The sequence below is a fragment of the Juglans microcarpa x Juglans regia genome, chromosome 3D (genome assembly GCF_004785595.1).
Source record: "Juglans microcarpa x Juglans regia isolate MS1-56 chromosome 3D, Jm3101_v1.0, whole genome shotgun sequence".
Classification (NCBI taxonomy): Eukaryota; Viridiplantae; Streptophyta; class Magnoliopsida; order Fagales; family Juglandaceae; genus Juglans; species Juglans microcarpa x Juglans regia.
Genome location: NC_054598.1, coordinates 33,998,321 through 34,021,579, shown reverse-complemented (window position 1 = coordinate 34,021,579; position 23,259 = coordinate 33,998,321). Strand labels below are relative to the sequence as shown.

At 35.0% G+C, this 23,259-nt stretch overlaps 1 protein-coding gene across 4 annotated transcripts; it reads left to right on the top strand.

Annotated features, from left to right (window-relative positions):
- LOC121254460 (sister chromatid cohesion protein PDS5 homolog A) lies at window positions 1-22,626 on the top strand. 4 transcript variants are annotated; one of them, XM_041154503.1, is made up of 28 exons: window positions 3-281; window positions 2,363-2,593; window positions 2,740-2,921; window positions 3,396-3,516; window positions 6,267-6,488; window positions 6,621-6,837; window positions 6,951-7,096; window positions 7,174-7,331; window positions 7,416-7,565; window positions 7,827-7,875; window positions 8,531-8,719; window positions 11,011-11,190; window positions 11,953-12,092; window positions 12,297-12,423; window positions 13,532-13,672; window positions 13,773-13,841; window positions 14,446-14,582; window positions 15,326-15,443; window positions 16,520-16,654; window positions 16,731-16,927; window positions 17,049-17,196; window positions 17,383-17,496; window positions 17,601-17,687; window positions 17,811-18,275; window positions 19,692-19,735; window positions 20,714-20,823; window positions 21,304-21,371; window positions 22,301-22,626. In XM_041154503.1, exons 1-28 carry the CDS (start codon window positions 186-188, stop codon window positions 22,331-22,333), a joined length of 4,074 nt encoding a protein of 1,357 aa, XP_041010437.1. In that variant the 5' UTR covers window positions 3-185; the 3' UTR covers window positions 22,334-22,626. The 4 variants fall into 4 exon arrangements, 3 of the variants coding, with proteins under 3 accessions (XP_041010437.1, XP_041010439.1, XP_041010438.1); XR_005938648.1 differs by lacking the exons at window positions 19,692-19,735; window positions 20,714-20,823; window positions 21,304-21,371; window positions 22,301-22,626 and adding an exon at window positions 18,431-19,268 and having other exon boundaries at window positions 1-281; window positions 17,811-18,368; XM_041154505.1 differs by lacking the exons at window positions 3-281; window positions 2,363-2,593; window positions 2,740-2,921; window positions 3,396-3,516 and adding an exon at window positions 5,040-5,470.
- Window positions 22,627-23,259: the final 633 nt, after the last annotated feature.

Sequence of the window (23,259 nt, the reverse complement as noted above, 5' to 3'; positions counted from 1 at the left end):
ATCGGCGACTGTATACACGCGCTTCAAGAGCGGGAGCTGCTCTCCCTTGAAAACAACTACCACTCCCATACGTTTTAAAGCAGCGCAATTCTCGCGTCGGAGCGAATGCCCGTTCCGAACCACCAAAACCCTTACTCCCACTCTTACTCCACCATAGATCTAGGGTTTCGACAGCCTTCTCAGCAATGGCCGAGTCATCTTTGCAACTCATCTCCGAAATCGGCGCCCAACTCGGCCGCCAAACTCGCTCCGGCAAAGATTCCATACTCAAATCGCTCAAAGTAAGCATTATTATTACTGTTATTATTTATAAATATGTTATTCACGTATGTATACGTATATTCATTGTATATGCAATGAATTGTTCCGTGCAGGCGTTGGATTAATCACGTCTTTATTTAGTTGATGATGTTTGATTTTTCTTTTCTTTTTGCGTTTTCTTCTGAGGCATTTTCTTGCTAACCTTTCGGAAGTACTTTGTTATGTTCCTGTTCTTGGTTGAGATTGTAAACAAGGGATTGGGTTGAAATTGTAGTGGTGAACACATAAATGGGAATCAGAGATGAACGCAAGTGTTTGTGAAAAAGACTCAAAGAGTCATAACTTGTATTGATAATAGGGTTCTTCGAGGGATCCCTAAACCTCCATGAAATTCAGTCTTCTACAATATTCTTCAGATACCCCATTTCTGATTCTGCATCCCCACTATATTCAAGACCTCCACTACAAATTTGTAACTAACTCTAACTTTTGCTAAACTGATCCAGACTAACTAGAAGAAAACTCACAGTCATCAAGACGCACCGTTTGGTGTTTAACTTCCAAATGCTGTGTTTAACACATCATAACTACTGATCCTCACTAACACTAAACGCACTGTTTGGTGTCTTTAATTCCCAAACGTTGTGCACTACATGGACCCTTATTGACTCCAGACTTAATTATAAAACACTGTGTATTGCTCCCAGTTGCACAGCTTCTTCAATCTTCAGTTCCTCAAACGTCCCCATTTTGCTTAGCCCCTTCACTGAATCAAACGGTGCCGTTTCTTGTTCAACTTGTCTTCACTTCACTTCACACGATCCCTTCCCTAGCTGGGTTCCTAACATACTTTTTCTTGCTTTTGAAAGCATAGTCGGTCCTGCTTTTTGAAGTTGGAAAATTGAGAAGTTACTTCCCAGGTTCCAAGTAAACGGTGCTGTGAAATCAACTGAACTTCTTTTGGTTGTCTGTAATTAAGGTTTGGGAAATTTATTCATATATATTTCTGGTTAATCTGCGATTAAGATAAATATGTTGCTGAATATGGTCATTGGCTTTGATTCTTTCTGGCTATGGAGAACATGAGGGTTTTATTCAGTGGAGTCGAGTCTAATTGCATCTCTGTAATACACGAGACTTCTTCAATGTGGCAAGAAATCTGTTGTACTTTCCTTGAATACGCCCAAGTGTCTATATGCTATTCTTATGATGTAGACATAGCTCACATACCACAGACGTAGGCATGTGTGCTTTGACATTGGAATAATATAATTATACATGAAGATGGATAGAGTATTAAGATATCCATGTAACCACCCTTTGGTTTTGCTCTATATTTAACCCGTTGGTATTCTCATGTGTATTAAACGTGTCTAAGGTGCATCCCTGAAGCAACATAGCCATTGGCTGATCTGGGAGGTTATCTTAGTTCAATCATCTATATATAGATGTGCGTAGTTTCTCGGAAATATATATTTGAAGGACAAACTGGGTTTATTTCTATGTTGCTTTTTTTCCTTAAAAACATTTGGAGTCTGGGAAGACTGGTGGTGTCCAGGATCATTCCATACACTTAGGGCTTGTTTGGGAAGCCATCTCATTTCATCTCATCTCATAATTTCCTTCCCAAACATACTCAAACACAAACACCTTTTAATTTCCTATCTCTAACTTTTTCATCTAATTATTACCTAATCATTACAACTTTCCTAAACTTAAAAAAAAAATACAAAAAATAATACTACTTTTTCAAATTTCAAAACAGAAGTAATATTAAAAAATTATATTCTTACAATATTTTAACTTTATAATATTTTTGTTCAACTTTTTCTCTAGTCTTTCCTGAAACCCAATAAAACATCTTAGCTTAAACCATTTCACTACTATTTATAGAATTCTTATCTCATCTCACTTCCCAAACGAGCCCTAATTTGTATGCATCACATTTTGGTTTAGGACTTAACGTTCAGTGGTTTTGCATTTCTTATTATGCCAGTTTTGAATAAATTAAGGTCATTTTATAATTAACTATTTCTGAATGTGTACAGGCAGAATTATATTATACCATTTCCTTTTTTCGCTTGGTATATTTTTTTTGCAGCAAGCTGCAAATGCTTTGTCAGAAATAGAACAGCCTTCATCCCAGGAAGCTGACAAAAAGTTAGGAGCTGCTAAAAAGATTGAAGTTGCCATAAATCCTCTGAGGAAAGCAATTGTAAATGGCCTTATTCAGCATAAAGATAAGGAAGTTAGACTTCTAGTGGCCATATGTCTCAGTGAAATTTTTCGGGTCATGGCACCTGAACCACCTTTTGAGGACAAATATCTTAGGGTAATGAGTAGTCTATAAATGTAGAGCTTGATTTTTATTTCTTCGTAAGTCTCTCTGTGTGTATTTGTGTACATATCTTGGTACTTCTGCCAGATTTCTCTTCTGTATACTGGTTAAGGCAAGTTAATCCAATTCCTTCATTTCAGGAGATTTTTAAGCTTGTCATCAGCACCTTTGCCGAGCTAGCTGATACCACGAGCCCATTCTTTTCAAGAAGAGTTAAAATATTAGAGACTGTTGCACGATGTAAATGCTGTGTTATAATGCTGGATATTGACTGTGATGATCTAGTTCTTGAGATGTTCAATATATTTTTCTTAGTTGTGAGGTCAAGATCCTCTCTCTCTCTCTCTCTCTCTGTGTCCACCTCTTGTATTGAAATTTGTCCCCTTTGAAATTATTATTTTTTTTTCAAATTATGCTCCTCTTGAAAAGTATTGTGCCTTTTGATGAATACGTTTTTTTCACCATTGATAACTTTAAATACAATATATATGACAAACTATGAGTCTCCAAAAAAATAACACTCATTAAGATTATTGTCAGACAGCTCAAATATAAAGAACCTGCCTAGTTGCATTATTCGCAATTTTTATGGTTTATATGTTCAAAATGATACATCTTTGAATTCACCATGTATATTCATGTACTTTTTAGTAATTTAATTTTTTCTTGATAAATTCTAGCTTATAAAAGAATAGTTAAATGCTAGTTAATTGTTTTGGATTTGAGCATATTTTGTTGGCTTAATTTTGATATTATCAACGGTGATTCCATTAATTGTTTTTTGTTTTTAATATAGAGACAATCACCAGCAGAGTTTGATTAATCACATTGTGTCTATAATGACACATATTCTAACCGAGGAAACTTCTCAGACAGTCGTGGATGTGATTTTGCGAAATCTTGTAAATGAGGGAAAGGTAAGTGGATTGTGTTGGTATCGGCTTTATGTTGGTCATTGTTATAGATTGTTTTGCAGAATAGACTGCTTTAATTTAATATTATTATACTTTACACAGCTCAATTTAGAAGTAATATCTGTCGCATGGTTCAAGTCGAAAAGTTGTTCTGTGGTAGTATGTCACTGGACGGAAGCAAAATGTGCTCTGTGCAATGCATATTTGTTTCTTTTCTTGTCAAGTCTCAATGATACATTTTATTGTCAGGTTCAGTCAAGGTGGAAAGAGGTTTTACTTTTCTTTTCTTTTTGTTTTTTTACATTATTTAATCTTTTCTAGCTATAAGAGAGTCTGATGTGTGGTTTTTCTTGTCAAATATATGGTGTTTCTTTTCTTTGCTTGGAAAGGGTAATATTGCATGATTCCAGTTAAAGCATTGTAATGACAGGGAAACACCATGCTATATGAGCACGTACATATATACTCAGTATAAACTAATTAAGAACCATATTTGAGTGTGTTTTGGGCCTACACATCCACAGAGTTTTGAATTCAATGACAGGGAACTAAGAGATGATGATAACTAAAATTTGTCTGTTCTTCATATATTACGCGTGAGTTTGGCCACATTAATTACTTGATTAACCTCATTTTTGTTTCTGGAGAGTTGAGAAAGGGTTCATATATTGTTTTTCTATTACTCCAGGAAGGAAACACTGTACAGTGGCAGACAGGAATAATAATTTTTCATTCCCTCTGAGAAATGCATTTTTTTTTTTCCAGGATGTCAGTTTTTTTCTTCCACTGGATGATAAAGGTTTTTGGGGGGATTTCTGGTTGGAGAGTGGTCCATCAGTTTTTCATTTTCAAGGGATTATTTTACAAAAATATAGCAATGGCCCTTCTTGTTTCTTTTTCTCCCTGATTTTGTCATTCTGCTCCCAGTTATGTTTATCCTTCTCCTATTAGCTGGACAAGATATGTTGAATCGTTGACCCCATTACATATGCCAGTTTTTCCTTTATAATTGGTAACTTGTCTAGGTAATTCTCATCCCTTAAAATTTTTTTGAATGTGAAGGGTAACTTTTAAGTTTATACTTTGATTTTGACAGCTGAACATGAAGAGGTTGACACCAGGAACTGTTTCATACTTCAAATGATAAGACCGTGACATTGCTTTTTTCATGTTGTATGGTGTTTTAAGCGAGCAGGGAGATCTGAGTGACCGTTTCTTTAACTATTTTGTAAATTGGACTTAAGAAAACGATCTTTTTAATGCTGTGGATATCGTTGCTACATAGATGTGTTAATTCACGTTAATTACAAATAATCACCTTCTATGTTGGAGAGGCAAATGCTTTTGTGGTTGAACCGTCATGCTGTTGAATAGAATCATGTTGCTAATTCTATATGTCTAAGGGTATTAATTTTTGTGGGATTTACCAAAGTTTTTGCTTCTTTATGGGTGTTGGCTTCCTAGGTTTTTGAAAAGGATTGCTCCCTTGCTCATTCATAGGGTATAAAAGCAGTTTCTTGTGCTTGGAGTCAAGATTTCACATGGAAATGCAAAAACCTCTCTGTGGAGGCTTTCGACATATATGGTTGATGGTCTCTCTCTTAGAAATTATTACTAACTCGAGAAGGTGCTTTCTTGGGGCCATTAATGTTATATTAATACAACATAATTTGGCTGGTTAAGGGTTGCTCTGAAGGTTGAATGACTGGGTGTTTGAGGCCTTCAGGAAGCAGAATAATTTTGTTCAAGATGCTGTGAGTGGAGGGATATTCCTCACATGCCTCGGTAGCCTAGGACAAGGAGAGGTGTTTTTGTAGATGCGATGCTGCCATTATGCAGATTATTTATTGGATCAATGCTCTGTATATCTCTTCTGCCTGGAGACATTGATGTGGGCCCTGGACCATTTTCATAGTGGAAGAGTTGATTACCGGTGTTATTGGGGTTACCTTGCTGGGTAATTGTGTTATTAGTCTAGAGGTTCCCCGTGTTCTGTTTTTAATTACGTTTCTGGTTCTTCTTATTCTTTAGTCTAGAGTCTCCTGTGTCCTGTTTATATTAACTTTTCTGGTTCTGCTTCACATTTTTAGGTTGCATGTTTTCGACATGCTCTGCATCTTACCCAACTTATTGATGAGTTTCTGCTTCATTTCCAAAGAGAAAATCCATGAGCTACAGTCTTGTTAAACTTAAATGTTTCCTTGAAGGTTAGGTTTGGATAGTGAGTTGAGATGAGATGAACTGAGATAAAAGTTAAATAAAATATTGTTATAATATTATTTTTTAATATTATTATTTTTTTGGGATTTGAAAAAGTGGAATTGTTTATTGTATTTTGTGTGGGAATTTGTGAAAGTTGTAATGTTGAGATGAGATGAGATGGGTTGAGAGCCCCTCTCAATCCAAACCGAGCTAATTATAAAATCCTACATGCCTTCTCAATTATTATCTAGGTTGCCTTTAATTCTGCAGCATCTGCATGCATGAAACCAGGAAGTAGATTTTTTCTAAGTGTAATTTGGGGGTAAAGAGTTTTAAATAAAAGTTATCCCCCAAGAAAAATTTCAAATAAAAGTTTCAAATTTCCTAGAGAACAGGAATACCAGGAAAATTTTTAAAATTGAACTTTAACATATTGTGCAATGGTTTGGGTTGTTATGTTTTCACTTTTATGCTTTTTCACGAGCCACAGCGGATTTCTCATTTCCTTCACTTCCACCTAAATGCTTTTATATTTCATGTATGTTTTACAGGGTGCACCTTCTGCCTCTTACCAGCTTGCTGTTTCCATCAGCCAACATTGTGCAGAAAAGCTTGAGCCCTTTGTCCGTGGGTTTCTAACCGCTTGTATTCTGGATAGAGATGCTGTAGAGAATGAACTCAAAGAATTTTACCATGAAATTATTTTTAAACTTTTCCAGTGTGCTCCTCAGATGCTTCTTGCTGTCATTCCAAACTTGACTCAAGAGTTACTGGTACAAACTGTGTGTGTGTGCGCTGGGCCACTGTTCTTTTTTTTGTGCAGTTGGTCAGTTATCATATTACCATGTTTCTACTCTTTAATGCACCATGTACCCCACTTATTAACCACAGGGTTCTATTTGTAGACTGATCAGGTTGATGTTCGAATAAAAGCTGTTAATTTAATTGGAAAACTTTTTGGACTTCCCGAACAGCATGTTGCAAAACACTATCGTGATCTTTTCTTAGAGTTCTTGAAAAGATTTTCAGATAAATCTGTGGAAGTTAGAGTTAGTGCTCTACAATGTGTTAAGGCTTTCTACCTGGCCAATCCCTCTGGGACAGCGTTGCATGAAGTTCTCAGTAAGTTATGAGCAATCAAACTTGTACTTCCATTGTGGCATGTCTCCTGAATGTTTTACAGTATTTTAAATCTAGTCTACACCTCATTTGTTGAATGCTTATTTTATGAGCAGCTGCCCTGGAAGATCGATTGTTAGACTTTGATGATAGAGTGAGAATGCAAGCGGTGATTGTTGCCTGCGATCTTGCCCAATCTAATCTGAAATCCGTTCCCCCCAAATTAATATCTCAAGCTATAGAAAGACTTCGGGATAAGAAGGTACTTCTATGGTAATTTTCTTTTCTGTGCCTGAATACAGTTACCGACACTCAGATAATACTTTTATCTTAATGTAGATATCTGTTAGAAAGAAGGCCTTGCACAAGTTAATGGAAGTTTATCAAGATTATTGTAAGAAATGTTCTGAAGGCCACATGGCAATAAGTGACCACTTTGAACAGATTTTGTGTAAAGTTTTGATGCTGTGCTATGATAAAGATTGCAAGGAGTTCAGGTATGCTTTTTTGGACCACATGGTTTTTCGAACCAAAATGTTGTAATTACACTATCAATTGTAACAATTATCAACATTCCTCAGGTCCCAAAATATGGAGATTGTGCTTGCAGAGGATTTGTTTCCAGCTCACCTTTCAGTTGAGGAGAGAACAAGGCACTGGATCCATTTGTTTTCTATTTTTACCCCTCTTCACATAAGGGCATTGAACTCTATCTTATCCCAGAAACGAAGGTATCACTACTAACTTGATGGTATGATTCTGAGTGATAAAAGGAAGGGAAAGTCTACAAACTACACTTTCATCCTACTCCTATCCCATTATGATGAGGTGGCATAGCCCAACAACCTTTAAAATTTTCTTCTAAAAATATAACGGAAGATTTAATGGAGATAAAAGTGCCATATTTTATATAATGGGATAAACGTGGGATAGGAGTGTAATTTGTAGCATTACTCTAAAAGGAAATATTGACAAGTTCTGTATGTTTTCAGGTTGCAAAAAGAGATGCAGATCTATTTAGCGCTACGAAACAAAGAGAAGGTACTGTTCATGAGCATACTAGTTGCGAACTATTAGGCCTCGTTTGGTTACACAGATGAGATAAGATAAGATGAAAGTTGAATAGAATATTGTTAGAATATAATTTTTTAATTATTTTTGTTTGGTATTTGAAAAAATTGAATTGTTTATTATATTTTGTGTGCGATTTTGGTAAAATTGTAATTATTAGATGAGATAAGATGAGATGAGATGAGATAATTTGTGTAACCAAACGAGGTGTTAATCAAAATTAGTCAATAGCCCATGTGCATGGTTCATCATTTGCTAGAACCATGCTTTAATAAGCAACTCAAGGCATACATACGTTAAGTTTTTTGAGTAGATTTGTATATGATATTATATCTTTAGGTTGTGTGATTTTGTAGAATTAAATTATCTGGCAATATCTAATTTTGAAGTTTCTAGTTTTTCCAATAGATCTTATAATTAATCATATGTATATGAGCCTTGGTTTTAGACATGCAAGACATTGCATATGAGCCTTATTTTATATGTTTAGTATTCCTTCTTTTCTTAAAAGCTGTTGCAATTGTGTAAGAATCAGTGTGGTGTCAGCATGTTTGAGACTCGGCTATGTGTTCTTGGTTATATTTTGAAAGCTTTGAATTACTGAAACATTGGAGATATTGTGCAGGAGAATAGCTCAGAAGAGATGCAGAAGAGAATGAAAACTACAATTATAAAAATGGTGGCATTTTTTCCAGATCCTTCCAAAGCAGAAGACTCCTTTAATAAATTGAGCCAAATGAAAGATAATAGCATTTTCAACTCATTGGCACTATTATTGGATGATGTGAAATTCAGAGATGCTCTGAACAACAGAGTAAGTTTACTTTTTTCTTTCTTACTTTTAACCAAAGATTTCACGTTTCCCCATTTTGCCTCCTTAGAGAGCTCTATTGGCTTTAGAGTGCATTAAGATTGTCACATTGGATTATCTGTTACAAATGCTTTTGTGAGATTTGCTAAATTAATGTAAATTGGCGGCTGGTTAATAGGCTTCTTTCATATCTTGGGTCTTTTACAATGTTTTAAATTCAGAAAAGTGATGAAGGGAATAGAAAAGTGAAATATTCAATGTTTAGGGTTCTGACTGCCGGTTGGACCAGACTTAGATTGTGAAATCATAAATAATTCAAGAATTTGATTGTTTTAAAAATGACCAGTAGTTAATTAAAAAATCAAAAGGTGACAAAGTCATGGAAGTTTGTAAAAATTAGAAATTCATGAAGCACATGATTGTATGTATTTGGAACCCTTGATGCAGTAAAAATCCAACAAATGTGGTAAGAAGAAAACAACAAAGGTGCCCAGGAAGTCTGAGATAGAAAAAGTGGAAGAAGAGAAGAAAGAAAGAAAGAGAAGAAACGGATATGTGCTGCTTTGACACAAAACACAAAGTCAGAAGCAGTACTGCATTGCAATGTTTCTCCTGCACATTAATAGAAACAGTAGTGTCTCCATCATTCACAGCCCCTCTTCTACTGGTATCTGAACAGCACCACAATAATAGCTTAGAACGAGAGGGTATTACTTGCAGAATCTTTAGGCCCCGTTTGGATTCAGAAAGTGTTTCATCTCATTTCATCATTACAACTTTTCCAAATTTTCACACAAAATATAATAAACAATTCAAAATTTTCAAATCCCAAAACAATAATAATATTAAAAGATAATATTCTAACAATATGTTTTACTTTCATCTTTCATCTAAAACTATCTCATCTCATCTCTAAATCTAAACCAGCCCTTAGATTGATCTGTTTTTGGTGGTGGTGGCCTTGATTTATCTGCCTTAGCTGTGGGTTGTGGTTGGCAGCAGAATCTCGTCTTCGATCATTTATATGTGAGGTGGAGGGGACTTGGGTCTTCGAAGAGGGCCTGCGTACATGACTGCAAAAGGAGGGAGGGGTTGGGTTTTATTCAGCGTGTTTAAGAGGAGCCTAAGCTTGTCGAAATCATGCGAACTGCCAACAGTCCAACCAGTGGCGCTGTTGGACCTCTGGTTGAGTGGGTTTGGACATTGTTTTCAACAGCATGGGTTTTGTGGCTTGACTACCTGTTTTAGGCTTCTGGTCAAGCTTGATGATCTGAAGATCACATTCTATCTGGCTTTCATTATATCATTTAAGCAAGATATTGAGCAAGAGTCTCTGATTGAACTTGTTTCTGTTGGTTGCCTAATATTTTTTAGGAAAGAATAGGGTAATCAAATCTTTATAATTTTATTGGAATACCTATGCAAATTATAATAATGAAACAAGAAAAACTTTTGGATTACCACTAATTTGTTACTTTGCCTATGTGATTTGGGAAGCAAATAAATTTCCTACCTACACCATGACATCAGACTTGGAGTTATTAGAAAGATTCATCGGGAATGAATGCTTTGATTTTTAAATTGGTTGCAGACAAACAAAGTATTGGCTAGCAGTGGAGGAGCTGGAGTTAATTTCCTCACATAATATGGATTGGCTTTGGAAAAAGACTTCAGAAATTTGACATTGATCCTTATTTTATTTTTCTTCTTACCTCATAGAAGTTCATTGACATCTATCGTATGTGGCCTTTTATTGGCATATCTATTCTTATGTGAGTTAATGGGAAGCTAATTATGTTCTGAAAGATAAGGAATCACATGAGATTTTCACATTTAGCGTGAGTTCTGGGAAGCCAAAACATTCAGTGTCTGGAAGTTTTTCTAGCTGTATATTTCATGTCATCATATTTGGCACTGAATTTTCTTCTGCTTGGATGTTAATGGAGTTAGTTTATTCATGTGCCACATAGCATCCCATGCTTCCTCTTTCCCTTAGCTCCCTTAGGTCAGAGCCATGATAATTGATAAGGCTTTTCATTCTTGAGATCTGTTTTACCTCCATGGTTGGCCTCTTGTTGGTAAATTTTCTTCTGTTTCTGGCTGTGATAAGTGGAAAGAAAAGAATTTTTATCTGTATGTTTCAAAATGTGCATATAAAGTTGCTGAAATCTCCGTACTTTGGAGAGGCAATATGCTATTCTGGAATTGTTTTTTTATTTAATTAATCTGTACTTTATTCCAAATAGACTGAGCAAGTGTATACATGGATTTCATGATGTTACATTTTTTTTCAGGATAAATTTTTGAAAACCCTAGGTGATAGGCACCCACTATTTGAGTTTCTGCGCTCACTCTCCTCAAAATGCTCGTATAACATATTTGGTTCAGAGCATGTCCAATGCATTTTAGATCATCTTTCCTGTAACAGATCTGGAAATAGACTCTTGGAGGCTTCTTCTGCCAAACTTCTTCTGGTAAGAAAATATTGCTGCTACATGGGTATGAAATAATCCGTTTCTATCTGACTGCACGGGATGGCATATTGAAATATTCAACTACTGAGAGAATAAACTCTTTGAGAAAACTCAGCTACACTCCACACACTGATTTAGTTACAATCCACATATTGATTCAGTTACAACATTTAGTGGGTGTGTACTTGATTACTTCTATGCCTGGTAAGTAGACAGTTCAACTACAGTCTACACAGTGATTCAGAAGAGAGATAAGTTATGAATGATAGCTGGCTGCAGAGGGATCAACTGTGTCAAATATATGATTTATGTGTCTCACAATTGATGTTGGCCTTATCACTTGAGGCTGACTTCAGGCAATTATCCTTGTGCTTCACATTAAGATAGTTGTCAGCACAGCTTCTGTTACCTTTTGGTGGAATTAACTGAATCAACCTAAACTGATTTCTCGTACTGTTGATTAAACAACCTCTAAGAAGATGGTGAGGAAGTCAATCAATTTGGAATGTTAGTTTAATTTGATCTTATTTCTTTTTTAATGCTTTGAATTTAGAAGAGGAGAACAATGGACAAAAAGGAAATGATTTAGTCGATGGAGAAGCAGTTTTGTAACAGAATCTTTTCGCGGGCTTATTTTTCATTTTTTAATAGGATAGTTTTGCTATCTTGACCAATTGCATATTTCCACACATAATTGTAAGCTTAAGAATTGCTTATTATATATTCTATTTACTTAAATTACTGCTATCTCACTTGACTTAGGCTATCATTAGCATTTTCCCCTCACTCCTGAGAGGTTCAGAAGTACAACTTCAAATGTTGATAGAGGAGAATCACCAAATCAATGATAGGCTGATTGAAGTGTTGGCGAAAGCAGGTCCTCATATATGTGTACAACTCAGGTAATTCTGCAGTCTGTTTTATACTGGTGGTCATATTGATAGACAGTAATATACATGATTAAAAGGAGATGGGGAGGATTTTTTTCTATGCTTAAATAGGTTCATATGAATTGAGGCATGCCTAAAAATGGATTTGTCTTAATTGTATTGGATTCTTTCGCTTTGCTAACAGGCATATCACAATGTTATTGCCTTTTTCTGTAGTGATATATACCCAATCTTGCAGAGAGTGTGTCTTGAGGGAAGTCGCACTCAGGCCAAATTTGCTGTTGCTGCAATTGCGGCATTAGCCGGTGCTTCTGAGCAATTTTTCTTTTCAGAATTATGCAAGGTACACCTGTCTATTTTGGAGTTAGTGTTACAAGTTCTGTATACACCATGAAGTATGAAAAGAGGTCCCAACCGCATTTGAGCACTTCCACAAATTTGATTCTTGTGACCCCCATTACTACTGCAGAAGTTTGATGACTTACAACCCTCTTTCTATTTTGTCCCAATGATCATGTTATGCCCCAAATTTCTTAAGCCATCCTTAATAAGGCATAATTATAAGTAATCAGTTTTTTTTTAGACCCAACTTTGTTTCTTGAATTAGTAGCCCTAGACATGGGCGAACCTTCGTTTGAGGTCCTCCTCCCCCCTTAAAAAAAACTCGTATAGGGTGGTAACTCATGGCCTATATTTAACCAAAGTTAATTTCTTGACCCCCAGGCAACTTTTGAGTTACAATTCTCTACTTCTAGTATTCTACGCAACTCCTCACTTGAACTTTAAAGAAATGTGAGTTGAGTGGACTTTCATCTCCAGCATTGTGACTACCTCATTTGTTCTTTTTGCTTTATTTTCATATTTTTGAATGAAAAAGTGATAATGTTCATATCTGGTTCTGCATTAGTGCATCAAATCTCCATTCTTCTTATGAATTCATTTATCATGTACTTTTTGTCAACTCTTCCTGCATCAATCTTTGGGGATGGTAGAGGTGTGATTATTTATTTTTTGGATTTGTGCTCAGATATTGTTGACCTCCTGCTATGGTAGAGGTGCTTATGCACTCACCTTTTAATCCTAGTAAAGATCAATCAAAACTTTACCTGCGAACTGATTAATTTTATCAATGGAGGCAAAAATCTCAACCCATGAGGCTAATCAGTTGAGAGAAGCAGGAAAAACAACCTCCTTTAACCAATACCCAGTTCACAAACTTTTCAGTTCATATATAAGCACCAATACCATAAGCACCTCTACAAATCTCAACCCAACTAGGATATTTTTTTCTGATTCTGAAGTTTCTGCTTGTCAGTTATAACATAAATCATAAGTTATGTTGTCTGCATGTTAATATTTATATTATAGCTCATTTGGATTTGATTTATCCTTGTAATAGTTACAGCTTCTTTCTCATGACAATCAAAACTTCGTTCTATGCATCTGTCCAGGAACTTGTGGATTCTCTTCATAGTAGGCGGAACATTCCAACAATCTTGCAGTCTTTGGGTTGTGTTGCTCAATACTCTGTTTCAACATTTGAGGCTCAAAATGGAGAGATAGTGTCATTTATTAAGGAGAATATATTTCAAGTAATATATTGGGCTGTAATGTGTTTTTCTTATTTGTTATTTCTACTTCACTTGTCATGAGAAACTATTTGCTGAGCAGTGTGAACTTTGTTGTGTGTAGGCAGGTGCTACAGATGATCTGAAATCACCTGATGCTACTTCTGGTTGTTGTAATTCTTGCCAATTAAAGGTAGGTTTTGGATTGGTGAAGTTTCATTTGAATCAATAGGCTCAGTTTCAGCTGTTAATATAACTATTTCTTTCAATTCTGATTTGCTTTTCCCAGTCAATGACACAGGACATTAAGTGTTTAGTGGTGACAGGAGCGAAATTTTTGGAATGTGCATTATGACAATATAGACCTATCTCAGGCTTACAAGAGTGGTCGCAAGAAAAGATTGGAGGCTTTATTCATAAGTGGTCATTGTGTTGAAATTTTCTGTCTGCGAAGCACTAGTAGCTGGTTAAAATTAAAACTCTGTTGGACATTAAGTGGGCCTTTTTAATTTTTTTGTGACCTTATGCTGGTAGTCAGATTAAGGCTTTGGTCTAAGGCTTTTGCTTCCAGAAGTTTTGTTTTTTGTAGGAATGTTGATTGATAGGTAGTTTAACAAGCCCACTAAAGAACAAAAATACTAATAGAAAATTCTCCCAAAAAATGTTTTGTTCATACAAAATTAAAAATCTCAGGTCTGACCCTTATGAGAGGCGGTGGTAGCTGCTTGAAATTTCTGATTACCTGTATGCAACTATCCCCGTAAATTACTCATGTTTACTTCTCGTGTCCTTTGCAGATCTATGGGCTGAAAACACTTGTCAAGAGTTTTTTGCCACATCGAGGAACTCATGTCAGACGACAAATTAATGGAGTGTTGGACATTTTGTCAAAAATGCTGCAAAAGGGTGATGCTTTTGATGGTATCATCTCATGGTATGAGACATAAAATTATTGGTGATTTTGGATGCCATTACTTAATTTAAGTTTTCCCTCTTTTTTCTTTGATAAGTAAAAAAAAAAAAAAAAAAAAATCATATATCATAGATTCATATAGCTATATATATATAGCATTATAGCCATATCATCTGTGTTGCACCAAGTCAAAGTTTAAGAAGTTAAAGCAACATTGGGGTGGTTGTTTGGAGGGCAAAAATGTAATAAACCCTTATCTTCAAATTATGTAATATCATATGAAACTCTTTCGTTGCCAAGATATGAAAATCTTTTGTTGGTATTCATACCATATCAAAACTGTTCACAATAAAAAGGTTCGAAAGAGAAATTGAATTAAGAACCTTCACTGCAGAGTTAATTTTGCCCTTTTTCACGAATCATGAAGTTTTTTGCTTAGACTTTCCAAGCATACCCATACAAATATAGAAGCGTCCATGTGAATATATAAATATATACACATTCATGCATGCATAAAAGATATGAACACATATTATACTGCTCTGGGAGCATAGGACAAAAATATGATCTGTTTGACCAGCAACTGTCACTGTGCATGTTAATTTAGAATATCGATGGTTTTTCTAACTAAGCTGCAGTTCCCACATTTATGTTGTGTAACATTGGTATTTCCTTTGCTGGGTTAGAATCTTCTGTACACTCCTCATATACATGCCAGTGGGCTTTGTTAATTGTTATTTTCTTGTGGTTATTGGGTTATGCAGTGAAAGTGATAGGGCTCACATCAGATTAGCTGCTGCGAAGTCTGTTCTTCAGCTTTCTAGAAGATGGGATTTGCATATTTCACCAGAGATTTTTTGCTTTACACTTTTTATGGCAAAGGTATGCTGGACTCAACAGATACTGAAAACAGAAAACATAGTTTTCAAGGGCTTTTTGATAAATTGTTTCCAGAATGGATTAACAGTTGAAGGTGAGTCTATAACTCTACTTTTTGTTTGAAGAAATAAAATTGTAATCTTAAGCTTTTCAAGATAAGAGGATAACAGATCAAAGAAATGAATGAGTTGGTTTTTTGAAATAGCTTCCAGTTGCTCTGGTTTTGTTATTTATTTTCTACACCACTCAAATTTAATCTGTTTATTTTCCTTTTGACATCTTATATGAAAATGTGCTTATTTGAATGGCACAATTAGTTTTTTTAATTATCATTTTTGTAGTCTTCCTAGATTTGCCTATTTTAGGATTATGCATGACACATACTTTAGTTGGAGACTCACCCACTCTCATCATGGGAGATGAAGAAAATGCTCACCACCATATCTTGGATGTTTAAATAGTAATTCTGTAGTTTCAACTGTATTTTATTTGATACATATGATATGAATTATTACCATGGAGAAGGGGAAATCTTATTTTTACAAATGGAAATAATAAATGACAAATAGATGTTTGGGCATGAGATTTTTACCAGTTGAGAAGGAAATAGACAGCAATTAAATATTACGCTAGAAATTGTTTGGAGAAAAGTACGATGGTATCTGGTTCTCCGTTTGCAACTGGCAAGAAGGGTTGCAATGACCAATTCAATTTTGTTGTTACTTATTGTTGTCAGTCATTAGTTATGCATTTTTTAGTTATCATTGTTATCCCATCATCTCAAAAAATACATTCGTTTTCTTGTAAGTATTGTAGAAAAATACATTCAGACATCAAGACCCTACTAAAAGTAATTATTTTCTGAATGGGACCAAAATATGCAATTAACAGCCATCATCCATCAGGTGAAGCTACTAATCAGAATACACTGGTAGTTCTTCCCTGAAAAAAGAAAAAATTGCACCTTTTATGAATCATAGTAGCTCCAGCTTATTTCTATCTAATTTGATTATTACTCTTTAATTTGATCTTTGTTCTACTCTTTTTGCTGAGTTCTGTTTTCTTCTATCACATTCCAGGACTCTTCTTCTCTTGTTCGGAGATTATTTTTGAATAAAACACACAACTTATTGAAGGAGCATGCTATACCTATTAGATATGCATGCGTTTTTGCCTTAGCCACTTCAGACTGCCTCAAAGATCTGCAGGATGACGTACGTTAATTTTTTGCATCCATGTACTTATTATAATTCTGATTTGCTGTATATCTTCTGACTCAGTTCATTTTAGTCATTTAAATATATGGCAGAATTTATCAAGGAGTATAGTAGAGAAGCCCGAATCTGTCAAGCTTCTGCTGGGCAAGGAGGATCAGTCACTGATTATCCGGCATACATAGTGGTCTTCTTGATATATCTTCTTGCTCACGATACAGGCTTCCCTCATGAAAACCTTCGGGATGAACAAATATATGCCCAATTTTGCAGGTAATTGTTTTCCTGCCCATACATATTTAAAAAAGGTTGTGATTGAATCTAATATTTCTTGCAGTACAGTTTAAGCAAATTGAATTATGGCGATGTTGCTTGATACATATCCTCTTTGCAGTCCGCTTTTTAATTTACTGGAGGCATTAGTCAATGCTACAATTGTTGATGGGGACATGGATCTTGTTAATGATGCACGTTTGCTTCTACTCAGTATTTTTCGTGCTGTTAAGAAAGCTGAGGATGCTGCTGATGCTCAGAATACTCCAGTAAGAATTGTGTTTGCATAGTCTCTTCTATACCTCTATTACTTGGGTGACTTTCAAGTTTTTCTAATAATTTTTTTTTTATTAATATCAATAAAAAGAATTATGTTCCTTGGAGGATATATTTCCTTTTCGATCTTTGCTTTATGTTATACTTGCAATTGATAGATGGTGTTGTTTTAAATGCAGAAGCTGCACATAATAGCAAACATTGGATTCTCCTTTGTTGCTGCATTAAATTATAATGGTGTCTCCTCGTCACATGCCCCTGCATTGGTCTTGTTACCATCATCATTATATAGGGTAAGTTTTATTGGGGAGAGCAAGAGGAGCAGTTCTTAAGTTGTTTTAAGCTCTTAAATACATGCAAATCATTGTATCAGTTCTAATATCTTTGTTATGTGCAGGCAAATTCCCGATGTCTTACTTGCTCCTCTGTTGATGACTCTTTTATTAGTAGGATTATTTATGCATTTAAATCTCAGATCTGTGTGGTACGAGTCTAAAGGGTGCCTTTCACTGTTTTTCTTTTGATGATGTGCTTCATTTGTTTATTATCTTAATGAGTTTTCTTGTTTATGTATTTTTTGGGTTGGAACTTTCCTAATCGTGTTCAGCCTGTTACCTCTCTTCCAAAACGTGGTCGGAAGTGCCAAGAGGATAACACGCAGTTGGATATTATTAAGAACCACACATTGATCTTGGCACCTCATAAGAAAGTTGATTTTTCTAGAACTGGAACAGAAACTCAAACAAATGTGAGGCAGGATATTAGTGTGGGACAGAGACGAAGACAGGCAGTGTCACCTGCTTCTGAATCAGTTGGATTGCACGAGTGTTCAACTATCAATAACCAACACGGGGCATCTAAAAAGTCTGAAAAAATTCTAGAGAATAAACAATTTTCATCTTCTTGTGATTCTGTTACTCTGAGATCCTCTCTGGCTGAATCACATGTTTCGATTCAAATTCCAGAAAGAAATTCCTCGTCTTTTAAAGAAAATGTCAGAGCTGGTGGCACAATTACTGCTGAACATTCCAAATATTCCAGAGCCAAGCTCAAAGACCCGTGCAGCTTAAATGTAAGTATGAAACGAAAGTGAGAATGTACCTTGATGTTGTTTAACTCATCTTCACTTCAGTCTCATTCTTACTCATGATAAATATTCTAAGTAATCAGATTTGATGAATTGTGTTGGAAACTAATAGTAGGAATGTGGTTTTAACTGGGCAGTAAATCAAATCAATCAGTAGACAATGAGGATTTCACTTAAAGTACATAAATTGCGGTGTATCTTTTGTAGCTCTTTATTGCAATATTGGTCTTTTATTTGTCAGTTCCTATCCCTGCTTGGTGGACGGTTATGAATCATGGTTCTCAAAACTTTATTCATAAGGTGAATTGATGCTTATATTCTGTTTAAAAAAAAATAAAAAAATGAGAATTTAAAAAGTTTTGGTGTGTTTGTTTGCATTTGTGAGACATGTGGTGTCCGTCGAAAAGATATTTGGGAAGAAAATGATTGAGATGTATGTTTTTGGTGTTTGTGAAAGTGGTGGGGTCCACTTGAAAGTATAAAAGTTGTGAGTGTTTAATTTTTTGTAAAAGTGGTTTTGATTTTTTGATTTTTCGTGAATGTGGTGGGGTTCACTAATGATTAGATGATTTTAGTTGGAGATGAAAAGGTACTTTGGGGTGATGACATGTTTGTTTTGAAGGTTGAAGGTTGAAGGTTGAAGGTTGAAGGAAAATGAAAATTGTTTGATTGGAAAACCTATTCTTAATTTTTGGATGACTGTATTTGGACATGACCTTGTGGCCCTTGCTGAAATTCAATCTGCTAGAAGCTGGAGAGTGCAATACCGTTTCTATGTAATAAAAAAAATCCATTGATTTGGTGCAAGTATCTAGAAATAACGTGGGATCTGCCCAAGGACCTACCAGTTTAGGTAAATATCTAATACGTTTGCCAACTGGAGAAGTCATCTTTTGGGGAGAAACTATGCGTTTTTTGGGATTTGCATGCTCCTTGGTTAGAACCCCTAAGGGGTCCTAATGGTTTGGACTTGAGTCGCCCAAAACCTCACTAATTGATCTTTACGATGCATATTCTATCAATTTAGATCCTTTCTTTATCCATCGATTAAATATCTAGGCATACTTATTTCTTTATATTTCGACTTCTAAGAACCGTGTCCTTTTGTTTGATATCCTTTTATCCTATGGACTATAAATGAAATTTATGCCCTAAACTTCAATCTGCTAAAAGTTAAAGATGGCAGTACACCATTCTGTATAATTACAAAAATCCTTCATTAAGTCAGTCATTTATTTTTAACCCAAGTCCTTTGTTTTAACATGTGTCCACAGAGTATACTGTTTTGAAAATGTCCCTTTTCTTTCACAATGTCTGATATTGCTGCTTATCCTGATTTATTTTTTCCTTGTTAATTATGTTCCTTATGGATTTGTTATGTTGACTTTTCCCTACAAGGAGGTTGTCTTGCCTGAGGAGTCAAACACCTTTCAGTTGCAGCACAAGTGAGTCGCTAATAGTTTTAAATTTATGTGTTTGGTGTGGTAGTAAAGTTTACATTGTCATTGCATTCTTAAGGGGGGAATATTTTCATGCAAGCTGTGACCCTCCATGGAATCCGGTGTGATTCTTAATTAAGCTTTTTATTCATTCTTTTTTTATTGTTGAGTAATTGTAAGCATTAACTTTGTTCAAGTCTATACATATGTGAGATTTTAGTTTGATTTAAAAAAAGAAAAAAGCAAAAAGCTTGCATATATAACACCATGGAGAACATCGTTGGTTTGAATCTAACTTATGATGAAGGAAAATGGAAGGAGTTTCAATATGTTCATGGAATGATCTGCCAAATGAAAGATAAAAAAGCACTTTCCATGTTTGTGGGATACTTTTTGTTAATATTGCCCGTTCTTGCATATGTAGGATAATGTTTGTTGTTGCATATGTAATGTGTGCATATGTAGGATAATGTTTGTTGTTGCATATGTAATGTGTGGTTGGCAGAGTTTTTGGCATTATATCAATTGGTTTCAAGTCGATCTAGATACACGAGGAAATGCAGAACTTTATGCTTTATGTCATGGACAATAAAGTGCCTATTAAGGAATCAACCAGTTACTCTCAAGATTGCAATATTAGCTCCCCTAACACTTTTGAAGTAATGAGCATTGTCAGCTTATAGACCAATGACCAGTTGACATTTGTAGCTTTTGTATAAATTATCACAATATCTTAATGGAAGACATCTGTAGCTTTTGTATAAATTATCACAATATCTTAATGGAAACTAGTGCCTCTTGCCATACAAGTTCCTGTGGCCTGGAGCGCTTCTCTTTCCTCCAACAAAAACTCTGGGTCTTTTTTGCCATGCTTGGTATAGTTTCTTACCTAACAGAATGATGCTGTTATATAATGCATGAATAAAAGTTAGCACTTGACCATATAGATCTGTGAAGCTTATATGTCATTCATTCTTCTCACAGCAATCTAAAGAGAAATGTTGATACAATCGGAGATGTTGCTGCCCAACAACAAAAAGTCCTACCAATTGAGAAATGTCAAAAGTTTCCTAAGAGAACTACTCTCCCGGGTGGTAATGTTCCATAATTTTGTCCAAGTGTTGCAAGTTCTTGAATTTTTCTTTCTTTTGGTTTGTCTTTTCTTTTTTTACACTTCCGACTTATCATCACATATATCGTGCCACATTTCAAACTGTTGTAGTATGTGAATGAATCCTATGTTGTTAGCTTGCAAATTCAGTTGGTGTCGAGTGGAGATTATGTTGGAAGTTGAAGTAACACCCTTGTTTTTTGGTTTTACTTGCTGCACTTTTTCAACTCTAGTTTAAAATATTCTTCCCTCGTTCTAATAATCACCTCATTTTATTATATATATGTTTAAATCTCCACCAATTTAGCTTATATTAAGTTGTATAGAAATTATTAGCTGGACAGAAATTGTGATGCCCCCCTCCCCTCCTTTTTTGTTTTTGTTTTGAGCATCAGAAGTTGCACTCTATATCCTTCACACACACCTGTTACAAATATTAACATTTTGTATAATCTGGATGCAGTGAAGGCAAGGAAGGGACAGAAAGCTTCTATAGATACATCAGAAGTTACCAATCTGAACGAGGATGCCGTAAGCCTTACCACTCTTTTCCTCTTCACATTGTGCTCTTATTAATTGATGGAATCAATGACAAAATCAAGATGGCTACTATATCCGCATATAATCTAAAGAGCAGCTTAATGAGAATGGGAATTTCTTCCCAAACACATTAATCTGAAAAGTCCCAAGAATTTTTGGATTTATTGGGGTGCTACTCGAACGACAATAAGTTGCAACTTAATATGCCATCTTGGCTGGGTATTATTGGGTATCATTAGCAAGATTTGCACTGCGTAATTTTGCAAAAATGAAATGGAACAAGGTCCTAAAAATCCACAGGAGGTTGCGGGACCCGATACCATTCCAAAAGGGTTTGAACTTAGGTTAATCACTCTGATACCATTTTAAATCATTGTTTATCTCAAAATGTTATGCTGATTAGAAAATTTGAATTTAATCATTTAAATTAGATGTTGTAACAGTTATAATTATTGCATTTTTTTATACTTATCATGAGTTTGGGCTACGCTTTTAGCGGTTATTGATAAAATCTTTTGATTACTTACAAAAAATGTATTGCTTTAATTTTGCAAGAAAACATAGCTAGAAAGAACTGTATTCATTTTATTTTTAAATCATTAATGTTTTACTACATCGCGTTTTGTACATATGTGGGTTTCAATTTATGAATAATCATTTTTTGATGGGTAAAATAAATATTTATTGAATCAAGTATATATGTGAACTCCAAGTATACAGGATTTGAAGTTAGAAAAGGATGATTATCTAGAAAGAGCCACAAATGACTTAAGGGTATGAAAGAAGGATATGAAATCTATCTTTTTAGGTTATTTACTTGTTTTTTTTCCCTCTCTTTCTTAAGGGTATAAGAATGCGTTAATTGTGCCTTTGCAGATGTAGATCTTAGTTCTTTGAATGGTTGGTTTTGCTTGTTTCAGGTTGTCAAAGGAGCTAGGAGGCGAAAATTTTAACTTTTCCTACTTGTTGCAGGCAAATAATAGATAGTGTTTGGAAAACAATGGATTCTGTCACTTAAGATAATGACTAGATTAGTAAAATTACTCGCGAGGACTCTCACTTCGCCGGATTAGCAAGGTCTAATGGTTGCGAAAAAGAAGAAGAAATCTCTTCAAATGTATATATTGATGTGTATATTCTCTGAGTCATCAACTTCAGAACAAAATGCTGTGAATTATAGGAAGAGTTTTATGACAAAGTTACCGGAAAATGAAGAAAGAGTGGGTCAGCATTATTTTTATTACTATTATCAGTCTTGTTGAAAGGGTATGAAATATTTTGGAGGCGAAAAATGGAGAGCCTTTATTGTTAAAGTGAGGAGATAAATGCACTAATTAAGTTGTTTCGCTGGATCACTGATTCACTGGTTGGGCTACTTTGCATAAGACAAGCAATGCTATAGAGATTTGATGGTAGATTGGGTAACTTCCTCCAATCAACCTGAAATCATATTGTCATTTATTACGAGAATTTGCTTTTGAGACCGAATTTAGATTTGACTTTTGATTATCTTAACTCACAAGAAGCAGAATGGCTCGAAAATGCCTTTTGAAGAGACGAAAAATCAAGAAACCATTAAAAAAAATTTTGGCCAATGGCAGAGCTCCTCATCCAAATGGCTTCTCTTTTAGTTTTCTTCCAAATGATAGTTAATTGCCAAGACTTTTGAAATTCAGATATCAATATTGTGAAAGTTTCTTCAATCTCAAAGTTTCCTTCAATATGATATCCTAAAATAAAAAATGATTAATTTGATTTCCTTGAATCTCAAGTTTCCATTCCTCCGTTGCCCATTGTAGGTATAGCTCAACAGCTTTATCTATTTCAATTTTCAACGCATATCATCCACCTACTACCTATTTTCATTTATATTTTGAAA